The sequence below is a fragment of the Candoia aspera genome, chromosome 2 (assembly GCF_035149785.1).
Source record: "Candoia aspera isolate rCanAsp1 chromosome 2, rCanAsp1.hap2, whole genome shotgun sequence".
Classification (NCBI taxonomy): Eukaryota; Metazoa; Chordata; class Lepidosauria; order Squamata; family Boidae; genus Candoia; species Candoia aspera.
The window spans coordinates 223313450-223325573 of record NC_086154.1 but is presented as its reverse complement, the minus strand read 5'-3'; the positions used below and the strand labels follow the sequence as shown (position 1 = coordinate 223325573).

The following is a 12124-nucleotide window of genomic DNA, read 5'->3' as shown; positions in this document are numbered from 1 at the left end:
ACTATTAGGTAATGCAGTCATAGGAAATAACAATATTCTGTACATTACATCTTGCATATTAGCCACTCTCCAAGTATCTCAACATAGAACAGATGGCTTCTGAGACTTATGTTCCAGGACCTGCAGCTTCTGTTTACATAATTGAATTCTGATCTCTGTTTTGTATTTCCAGACATCATCCAACCGACTGGCAAATGGATTATTTCAAGACGAATTCTCTGTGAGCTTGAAAATGAGCACTTACTTAGTAGCTGTCATTGTTGGAAATCTGGCATGTACCAGTAAGGACACAAATGAGACTGTGGTATGTGAACTTTTTGCTCCTGCAGAAGAAAACTTACTCTTGTTTTCCCAGTGTGTTAAGATACACTTGCTAGGTTTGAATTAGTAATGATCACTAGCTTGTGTCATTGCACTATTGAGAATAGACTGTACTTTTCTGACCTGACAGCATCAGTTGGCTTGGTAGCTGCTTATCTTGGTCATATCAAATTATTACAAGATTCAATAGTGTATGTTAATCTAAACAAGGTGTAATTGCCTATTTGTCAGGGCTAGGGGAGAAGTGTTGTGAATCATCTTGAAGAAAGATCCATTTGCTGACCTAAATCTGAAGAGGCAGAGTAGTGTGAAGCTCCTTTTCAGTTGTTATTTTACCCACTACTTCCTTTTATTTCCACCTGATGAGATCTATTTTTATCTGGGGGAAATTTCAGCCATTCCTGCTGATGCTGGTTGGGGGCACAGGGGAAATACCCAACTAGTGGCCCAGATCTGAACTATAAACATGTGTATTATCACCACAGAAATGTCTCCTTTGCCATCAGAATGTAAGTTTTTAGAAATGACAAAACAAGGAAAATGTATTGCATTTTGTTTTATAATATGCTATACAAATGGGACTAAGACAAAAGCTATCTTAACATTTTTTACCATAAATAGTGCAAAATTGGTTCTCAGTGGACTGACTTATAAATGCTGCCTTGTCAACTATTGTAGTAAATCTTCGGTTTTCTCATTAAGAAATGTAGACAATGAAAAAATGAATTCCACTGCAACTTTCCTCTGACTTATCCTCTCTTTCCAAATGTTCCAGGTATCTGTCTGTGCTGTACCACAAAAGCTGGGGCAGACTGAATATGCTTTGAACGCAGCAGTGAAGCTTCTTGAATTTTACCAGAATTATTTTAATGTAACATACCCACTTAACAAAATAGGTGAGAGATTGCTTATTCTTTTGAGATTGTTGATCAAGTCAGAAACTTTGTAGACTTTGCTTATAAATAATATTTTTAAAGGGAGGGAAAGTTGGATATAGTGTGGAATTTTTAGATACACTGTTTGGGAATCAGTTAAAATAATTAGTAAACTGAAGCAGAAATAGCATTCAGTTGAAAATTGTGAAGGAAATAATTTTACCCTTCTGCGTAAAGAAACAAAATTTAATTCTTTCTGCTGTGCTCTGAACTATGTGAACCTTCTGAACAATTTCTAATGTTAGTCCCGCACATGAAATATTTATTAATGTATCAATTAATTAATTAAATTAATTTCATATGCCAAAGCATCTAAAGGCAATTTACAATAAATAGATGGCAAAACAATATAAAACAGCAAAATAAAAGCAGTATTCCATAAAATATATTCATTAGAGAGGTGGGGGAGAGGATAAAAAAGAAAGCAAACCAATATTCCAACATTCATATCAGGAAGTCCTGGAGGAAGAGTAAGTTTTCAGCAGGTATCTAAAGATGTTATAAATTTTTTTCTTTTGTACCTATGAGTTAGTGTTGACTCCTGGTGACTGTCTGGACTAGTCTCTGCACTTTTCTTGGCAATGTTTTTTCAGAAGTGATTTGCCATTGCCCTCTTCCTAGCTCTGAGAGTGTGACTGGCCCAAAGTCACTCAGCTGGCTTTGTGCCCAAGGCAGGACTAGAATTCATGGCCTCCCAGTGCCTTAATCACTACACCAAACTGACTGACTGACACAGTAAGCACCTCCTGAATTGGAAAGGGAAAAAGCATTCCAGAGTGTGGGTACCAACACAAAAGCCACACATGAATACCTGCCAGATGGCACTCAGCAGCTCTTGGTACATGTTGCAGTACCTTCCTAATGATCTCAGTGACCAGAGACACAATTAACAGAGGTGATTGTTTATCCTAAAGGTTACAAAAGCACTAATTCAGGCAGAAGGTAATGGTGTAATTTGTGCAACACTTTTTTGAGGGTGGGGGGAAGAGGTTGTGTCTAATGCCAAGTATGAACATGGTTGAAGAGCACAGCTGTTTTGCATCTAAATCTCAGTAAAACTAACCAGAATTAATGGTAAGTCATGGCTGATAGAAGTGCAGGGTATAACAAGGGTAATTGAGAAGGGAACAAGTCCAGAAGAAAAAAAAATGTGCTGTCTTGGCTGTTTCTTCCTTTTTTAAATTGAATTACCAGTTCCCACTGTTATAACTCCTCCTTTGTTTTACCCTCATGTAGGTTAAGGCTGCCAATGGTTGTTAGTCATGATGGCTATATATTATGTGCAGTATCAGAGTCAGTATTTTTCTGAATAGAGGATGCTAGGAATCCAAAGAGGAGAGTGCTGTTACTCTCATTTCCCCTGCCTGTAGGCTTCCCATTGGATGGCCATTTTGGGAACAGAATGCTAGATTAAGTAAATTTTCAGTTTGATCTCGGTTTTTTAAATGAAATTTCTTTATCATAGCTTGATATTATACTCTGAGAGGGCATACACTGTGTGCACAATTATTAGGCAAGTGAGTATTTTGACCGTATCATCATTTTTATGCATATTTTCCACCTCCAAGCTGTATAAACCTGAATGCTTATTGGATATAAGCATATCAGGTGATGTGTATTTGTGTAATGAGGGAGGGTGTGACCTAAGGAGATCAACACCCTATATCAAGGTGTGCATAATTATTAGGCAGCAGCTTTTCCTCAGGCAAAATGGGCCAAAAAAGAGGTTTAACTGACTCTGAAAAGTCAAAAATTGTACAAAGTCTTTCAGAGGGATGCAGCACTCTTGAAATTGCTAAGATATTGGGGCGTGACCACAGAACCATCAAACGTTTTTTTGGAAATAGTCAACAGGGTTGCAAGAAACGTGTTGAGAAAAAAAGACGCAAATTAACTGCCAAAGATTTGAGAAGAATCAAACGTGAAGCTACCAGGAACCCATTATCCTCCAGTGCTGTCATATTCCAGAACTGCAACCTACCTGAGTGCCCAGAAGTACAAGGTGTTCCGTGCTCAGAGACATGGCCAAGGTAAGGAAGGCTGAAACTCAACCTTATGCAACAAGACACGTAAGTTGAAATGGCAAGACTGGGCCAAGAAATATCTGAAGACAGATTTTTCAAAGGTTTTATGGACTGATGAGATGAGAGTGACTCTTGACAGACCAGATGGATGGGCCCGTGGCTGGATCAGTAATGGGCACAGAGCTCCACTTCAACTCAGACGCCAGCAAGGTGGAGGTGGGTTACTGGTATGGACTGGTATTATTCAAGATGAGCTAGTTGGACATTTTTGGGTTGAAGATGGACTCAAAATCAACTCCCAAACCTACTGCCAGTTTTTAGAAGACACTTTCTTCAAGCAGTGGTACAGGAAAAAGTCTGCATCTTTCAAGAAGACCATGATGTTTATGCAAGACAATGCTCCATCGCATGCATCGAAGTACTCCACTGCGTGCCTAGCCAGTAAAGGCCTTAAAGATGAAAGAATAATGACATGGCCCCCTTCCTCACCTGACCTAAACCCTATTGAGAACTTGTGGGCCCTTCTCAAACGGGAGATGTAAGGTGAAGGAAAACAGTACACCTCTCTGAACAGTGTCTGGGAGGCTGTGGTTGCTGCTGCACAAAAAGTTGAGTGTCAACAGATCAAGAAACTGACAGACTCCATGAATGGAAGGCTTATGACTGTTACTGCAAAGAAGGGTGGCTATATTGGTCATGATTTTTTGTTTGAAATGTCACAAATGTTTATTTGTAAATTTTGAGTTTGTTTATTATTCTCACTTTAACAGATGAAATTAAATGAGTGAGATGGGGGAATTTTCGTTTTTCATTTAGTTGCATAATAATTCTGCACACTAATAGTTGCCCAATAATTGTGCACACATAAATATGCTCCTAAGAAAGCCAAAACCTCACTTTTACTTTCTTAAATATTCAGATTTGAGGTTTATTAACATTTTGGATTGACCGAGAGCACTGTAGTTGTTCAATAATGAAATTCGTCCTCAAAAATACAACTTGCCTAATAATTGTGCACGCAGTGTATTCTCAGGAAACAAAAAATGTCTTTTAGAAGTAACAGCTAATATTAGAGTGGGAAATATAGTGGTGAGGTAGAAAATATGATAAATGTTAATCAGCAAAAGTAATAGATAGGCAAAAATGAATTACTACACCTGTATGGCTTTAAATACTGTCATATAGGAAGATAACAACCATTTATAAAACTAAGTACAAGTGAATGCATTATATTTTAGTTTTTTAGATGCTGATATGTGTATACATACTGGATGAATGTACATAATTATGTAACATCTGCACAGAGCTTTTAATGAATGGGAGGGAAGTAGGTAAAATGTGTAGTTTACAGTAATGAGAAATGCATAGCCTAATTCTTAGCAGTAAGATATTTTGTAAACAAGAGAGACTCCTTCACTGCATTATTGTACAGTTAAACATGGTGAATGTTCCTATTACCTTTTTGAGAAGGCACATATTTATGTGTCCACGCAAGTTTAAGAATTTAAGAATTCCTTTAGTTTATAAAATATGTGGGATAGATTAAATATATTGATAAATTAACCATATGACAACATCAAGTTCAGCAAAGACTCTGGATATGTCCATGAAATTAAATATCAGTATGTATGATTGAAATGTTCAATAAGCTGAGTAATTAGTGAATGTGGCTGGTGTGTTTAAAATAGTTCTTTCTTCTTTCTCCAGATTTGGTAGCTCTTCCAGATTTTCAGGCTGCAGGTATGGAAAACTGGGGTTTGATCACTTTTCGAGAGACAGCACTCCTTTATGATAATAATACCTCTTCAGCAATTGATAAAAAGAGAGTAACAGCAGTAATTGCTCATGAGCTAGCCCACCAGGTATGGAATCTACTATTCTCTGTACTATAGATAGTTCTCTTTTTAAATAATTGAAATTCCAAAACTGGTAGTTTACAAGCAAGCTTGTCTTTTGTAATTTTTTATTCCATCGTTCTAATAAGTTAATTCAGCCACTGATACATTTAAGTTGGAAGTGGTTTCTTTATTTTCTCTCTGCCACACCCATCTCTAGCAAGAGTACGTGGCATGCGATATGAGAGCAGTAGAATTGTGAACCCTGGAGTTACCTTGTTTTAGTTTTGCTCCTTTCTTACTTGTATAGTCCAAATATATGAAAGGCTTAAAGAGAAGATTTTTAAAAAGGCCAATCAACATACTAACTTGTGCCCAAAAAGCAGTAAGAAAGAATTACAGGCAATTACAAATTGGAAAGACATGTGAGCTACCAGTGTGCACAGGCTGCGGCCCCCAAATTAGGTGGTTAATGTGGCATTTCATGTACGTATTGTTGCATTTTTAATTGTAGTAATCTAACCCTCCGCAACCAGTATTGTGACACAGCTATGACAATTTGCAGCACTGTATCCTGCAGCTAAAATGCTTCTGAAAGTTTTGCTTGATTAAATATTAACACACCATAAGCTGTTAGCACAGGCATTTATTGAAGAGTCATACAGCCAATCATAGCTTTGTTGGTTGAGAGAATGTATATCCCTAGTACAAGCTTTTTGTTGTTTCCTGTTGTAATGATTAATGTTTTGTGAAGCTGATACACTGGTTTTTGAGAATGTAAGAGCTTTTTAAAAAAAATATAGCATATGGCAGCCCTCTAGATGTCTTGAGCTGAACTCTTGGTTATCTCTGGCTAGAACAGATGAGCTAGAATTGATCAGGAAGTCATTGTATATACCTCAGCCTAGGGTTCCATCTTTTGACACAGATTGTAATAATAGAAGCATAATACATGCTTTACGTTTGTAGTGGTTTGGCAATCTGGTAACAATGAAGTGGTGGAATGACCTGTGGCTGAATGAAGGATTTGCTACTTTTATGGAAAATCTTGCCATGAAGATGGTCTTTCCAGACTTGTATATGGTAAGTACATTGAGGGTTGGAGGGTTTGCATATTTCTCATCTTTTCTATGGGTCTTTTGACTTGGCCTGTCTTTCTATTTAGTCTCAGAAGCTAGAACTGGATATATTTAGAAGTTTATTTTTGAAAAAGAAAAACTCAGTTTTTCATAGCTAGGGAAAATACCTCATAGGTTAAGAAATTTCCCCCACAGCTAGGTGAAATAATTGATATACCTTAAGTTACTGATATTTTTGATATGCAGAAGAGTGGGAGAGGGACAAGCTAATTCTGCTTAGAAGGTCTTGTTTCTCCTATTCCTCCTGACACAAATGCCAAATAAGGTAGAAATGTTTTGATCCCAAGGAAATTAGGATTCTTAACTATATCTAGCTACCTTTGTTGAGTAAAATGGTTGGATTTTTTTGGTTAAAACTGTGAAAATAAAAATTTGGATTGAAGATAATAGCTATTTCCCTCATGGCTCCCAGTAGAAAAGTTAATTACACTAAAATACTGAACAGGATGTCAAGAAATAAGTATTCTGTAAACTTGGGAAGAAAGACATCAATAACTGTGGAGAGAAATGATGAATGATACAATGTGTAAATGAAACATTTGCAATTTATGGTAGGTAAGGAGTATCTGTCTCTCTCTTAATTACATATCCTGTCATGAAAGGCTCATACAAGGTAACCTTCATACTTACACTAATTTGGAAATCTCGTGAATGAAACTATTTGTACAGTACATTGCTATACTGAAGAAATAACATTTTACCATTTGATGGTGCCTGACCATATCATAAGATACAAAGCTGCTGTCTGGGTGAATAAGTGAAAACATACCAGCTTGAATTGCCTCTCCCCAGCCCCATTATTTTCTGGAATGTATGGTCACTTGGAGAGCCTCATGTGGCGCAGAGTGGTAGGTGGCAGTATTGCAAACGAAACTCTCCCCACGACCCGAGTTCGATCCCAGTGGAAGCTGGATTCTCGGGTAGCCGGCTCAGGTCAACTCAGCCTTCCATCCTTCCGAGGTCATAAAATGAGTACCCAGCTTGCTGGGGAAGGTGACAACTGCAGAAGGCAACGGCAAATTACCCTGCTATAGTCTGCCAAAAAAACATCATGAAAGTGGCGTCCCCCCAAAGGGTCAGGCATGACTCGGTGCTTGCACAGGGGACCTTTCACTTTTTCTTTTTCGTGGTCACTTAGAGGTATTCTTTATAAATTGACTGGACCTCTGTATTATTTGCCTAATGTGGGTTAAAGGAGCATATCTAATAGTGCAGTTGTCTATCCTCTTTCAAATGTAAAACTCATCAAGTGATTTTGTACCAGATGATATCTCTCACCCTAACCTACTACACAAAGTTGATGGAGGATATAAAAAGGAATATGATGGGTGCTTTGTCTTGAACTCCCAGAGAAAAGGCAAGTTATAAATGTAATAATAAAATAAGAATAAGAATCTTTGTGATGAATACAATAATTTATAAAATTTTCAGAGGACCTACCAGATAATTAGAAAAAATATATGAAAAAAAGCCTTTTCTTCTGATCTTTACTTGAGTGGTCAAATTTATCATGTTAGTTAATGTTCATTTTACTTAAATGTCTTTCAATTTTTCAGGATGACATTTTTTTAAATCTGCAATTTAAAGCCATGGAGAAAGATTCCATGAATTCATCTCACCCAGTTTCCCTAGCTGTCAACTCATCAGCAGAGATTGAACAAATGTTTGATGTAGTCTCCTACATCAAGGTAACTTCAGATGTTCTGTAAATACAGTTTTAATAAAATTAAATGCATTTGCAAAGTTGACACAGAGCTATTTCAAATCACATTCTTAATATGGGCAACAAGAGGTCAGGAGCTGAAGGGAAGAAAATGTTTTAAGGGTGGATTAGGAGGGAGGTGTTGAGAGGACAATATAATGGAAGATATATATCCCATTGGAGTAATTTTTAATCTGATTTTTTTAGCAGACAAATGCTTGGTTTTAGAAATCTCTTTTTTTTAAAAAAGGAAGAGTGAAAAAGAATATTTTTGTTTTCTCTTTACTGATGGCACATTAAATAGTTCCTACCTCCACTGCTTTTGAATGCTTTTGGAAATAACTTTAAATCAAGGATGGGAAATCTATAATGTTCAAATAATCCCTGAGATCTAGTTCTGCAAGATACTTCTGGTGTTTCCTACTCCTCCCCCCGTCCAATTAAATTCCAAAATAGGGGCCAAGCCTCAGGGAGTCGTCTTAATTTATATAATGCCCCTTCTTCCCACTGTGATAAACCTGCCATTATCAGTGTGTTTATAAAGATGTTTATAAAGTATAGCCTCTCCTCAAAAAAGCTGCCTGCTCTAAACCACGTTTAGTATAATGAGAAGAAACCCAGCTTCATTCCATGCTTGCCTCTTTAGGATTCTGTGAGAAGATATCAGGAGCATCTGCTTCTGTTTTAGATTAAGCATAGTTTGGTTAACACACTAAACTGTGGTACAATTTATTAATTGAAAGAACTAGTTCCTGAATATTTCATTGCTGAATCAAAGGAAAATGTGGGAGAACTTGAGCCCTGGGGCAGGCATGGTTTACAGCTACATATATCTGAATCACCTATGGTGCTTTTGAACATACTTAACTCTAGTTAAAGAATCAGCAGTACAACATTCAGCAACACAAATAAGTGGTGTACATAGAAGCATTTTTTTAAAAAAAATTAAAAATGAAGTCTCAGAAGACTGGACAGATTTTAAAGAATGAGATGTATTGCTGTTCACAATGTGGCACCTTTGTCTAAAATGCTTACTAGCCCCTACTATAGAAGAAAGACCAGGAGTATACCCACACATTCCCTACAGTGAAGTTAGGGATATATCTTCATCAAAGTTACCTCTACGCACAGCTTTAAATCAATACTCAAAAACCACTTAGAGTGTAGCTTAACAGAATGTTAGTGTTAGTGTTAATCTTGAAAATAAACAGCATGGCCTGATTGTTGCTGAAATGGAAAGGAGCTGATGCTTTTAATTAAAAGGTTGGATTGTGCTACCATTATAGTAGACCCTGACTTTTAAATTTTAATGTATACATGAAGGGTATTTTTTTTTAGTTTTTATAACACTTTTCTTTTTTTAAAATAATTTTTATTGAATTTTTTTTAAAAAATAAAAGACAATACAAACTAAACTCAGGAAAAAAAATAGATAACAGAAAGTGCAAGAGAAAAGAAAAAAAAGGGATAGAGGGGAAAAAAAGGATGACGTGTATTTTTGTAATGGAAATGCTGTTCTGCCAAGGACTGCATCAAATAGTAGTGAAGAATCAGTTGTGAAAAATAAAAGAAAATGTGAATAGGCACAAAGTCTTTCTGTTTCTTCTGCCCATCCTACAAGATCAGACAGGATTGGAATGCTCCAGTTTCCATCAATTAAGCACTCTTGTCTTACACAGCCCTCAAGGTGTGCTTTCTCTGTAGCAACATCTGCTCTTTGGAACAGCATTGCCCAACCCTGCTGACCTTTGGAAGGCATTAAAGAACTGGCTTTTTCTGCAAGCAGTGGGTTGCTGATATTGTGTGAACCCACTAATTATATTATAGTGGAATGTATTTCTCTACCTTGGCATGTTGCTTTTTATTGCTATTGTTTTATTTGTTCTTAACCTGTTGTTAATCCCAGAGGTGTTGATCAGTGGATGGCTTGGAAATTGATTAAATAAATAAGTTGTTGAGTTGTATCCCAACTAGAATATTTGTAAACATAAAAACAGGAGAATTCATATCTGAATAGATTGTTTTTAATACTGTAGGTATACCTAATGTTTTGAATTCACATATAAATGTGTGGAAAACAGATGTATTTGAACTCATTTGTCCCTTTTGCTATATCAAATCAGTCACAATCATTTGCAGCCAGATCACATCTTACTTTGATTAGAATATAGCTGAGAGCAGTCTTTTTCCCTCACATATGTTAACATGACCAGAGATAGAGATGAAGTTTTCTGAATATCCTCATTCATTCATTCATTCATTCATTCATTCATTCATTCATTCATTAAATTTCTCTGCTGCCCATCTCGTGTACAATGACTCTGGGTGGCTTACAATAGTAAAAATGACAAATCACTAACAATTCAATATAAATACATAAAAATACAAATATGAATACAAACTATAAAATATAGAATGTAAAGTATAAAATTCAAGATGGGAAGATCTTAACCTTGGCACCCTCATGGGGCCAACCACCCCCATGAATAGCTATCCCCCCTCCCATCCCAGGCCAGGTGGCATAGCCATGTTTTTACTTCCTTCTGGAAGGCTAGGAGAGTGGGGGCCTGTCTTACCACTGGGGGTAGCTTGTTCTAAAGGACAGGTGCTACGTCAGAGAAGGCCCTCTTCCTGGACCTGGCCAGTCAGCAATCCTTGATGGACAGGGTCTGCAACATGCCCTCTCTGCCTGACCGGGTGAGAGGGATAGATGTAACGGGGGTGAGGCAGTCCCTCAGGTATCCTGGACCCATGCCTTGTAGGGCTTTAAAGGTGATAACCAACACCTTGAATTGGACCCGGAAGCAAACCGGCACCCAGTGCAGCTCGCACAGCAATGGTGTTATATATGCCCTCCTAGGGGCTCCTAAAACTGCTATATTGAGGTATATAATATAGAAACATATTATCATTCTTAGTATTTAACTACATTATCTTCATTTATTTCTGCTTACTCATGGTCTTCACATCAGACATTTGAAAGTAGCAATAAATGCACATACAGTAAAGTAGCAATAAATGCACATATAGATTGCATCCTGGAAGCTGCTTGCTAAAGTTCCCTATAGTAGCTGTGCTTTCATGGCAAGCCATTCTAACAGACAGTGTCGTGCTAGTAAATACCTCTCTATTTTTCTGTTTATCAAGATCCTTTTAAATAAAAATAAATAAATGGGAAGCTGGTGTACTGCAAAACAAAGCATCAACCTTTAGCATCATAACAATATTTTTTTATAGCACTGCCTTTGGGTCCCACAAAAATCCCATTGGGATAGAAGAGAAATTCCTGAAAGGCTAGTTGATATTTTGTTAAATGAATGTTTTGTGATTGGTCATGTTCACTGTGGTAACCATTTTTTGGCATAGGTTGACCTCATGCTCCCAAAATTATTTTTATTTATTTAGAACAAAGATACTGTTTCAGAAGATAAAATATTGATAAGCAGACAAAGAAATTTACTAGAATTACACAATTAATGCTCAGTATAATATTAATGAAAGATTAACCATACCAGAAAAAGTATATTGAGTTATTTTTGTAATATGAAAAAGACTATAACTATTTGAGGTTAGTGCCAAAATTGCCACTGTATTGTAATTTGTAAATACAGACACAAAAAAAGAAGAAGAAAACAAGAAAAGAAAACGTACTGAAAATATTAGAGATAAATATTTGGTTTCTGACTCCCCCCTTTATATTCCAACTTATCTGTAGTATTTATAAATATACTGTAAACTTTGGAAACCATATTTGCCTTTTACTATGGCATAGCCAGAAAAGCTCTTTTTTGTAACTTTTAGGTTCTGTGGCCAGCCTAAATTCCTTTTATGCTTTAGCCTTTCTGACTTTCTGAAGACACTAGCTACCTGCACAACTCCTTTGTGATAACATCCATTTTCCATTTCCCTGTACATGACTGTTTTACTTTATTTATTTATTTATATATTTATATATATATATATAAGATTTATATGGCTGTCCAACTTGCATGATCATGACTGTAATGAAAAATTCAAATTCCAGTTTGAACTAACAGTATCAATAAAAGCAATAAAAATCCCATGCCAATAACCATATAATTGGGACCTATCAACACACACTCCATATCCCAAAGGCAAGCTCATCTATCATCCTGGTCCAATGCCTGGGAGAAAAACTAAGTTTTTA

The 12124-nt window shown here is 36.6% G+C and overlaps 1 protein-coding gene across 1 annotated transcript in view; it reads left to right on the top strand.

Moving 5' to 3' along the window:
• Positions 1-12124, top strand: part of LNPEP (leucyl and cystinyl aminopeptidase) — a 50594-nt gene that overhangs the window by 17435 nt on the left and 21035 nt on the right. The window contains exons 4-8 of the mRNA XM_063295399.1: positions 173-304; positions 1097-1217; positions 4988-5142; positions 6085-6198; positions 7811-7942. Of these exons, the coding sequence (XP_063151469.1) occupies positions 173-304; positions 1097-1217; positions 4988-5142; positions 6085-6198; positions 7811-7942 (654 nt within the window). The remainder of the gene's footprint in view (positions 1-172; positions 305-1096; positions 1218-4987; positions 5143-6084; positions 6199-7810; positions 7943-12124) is intronic.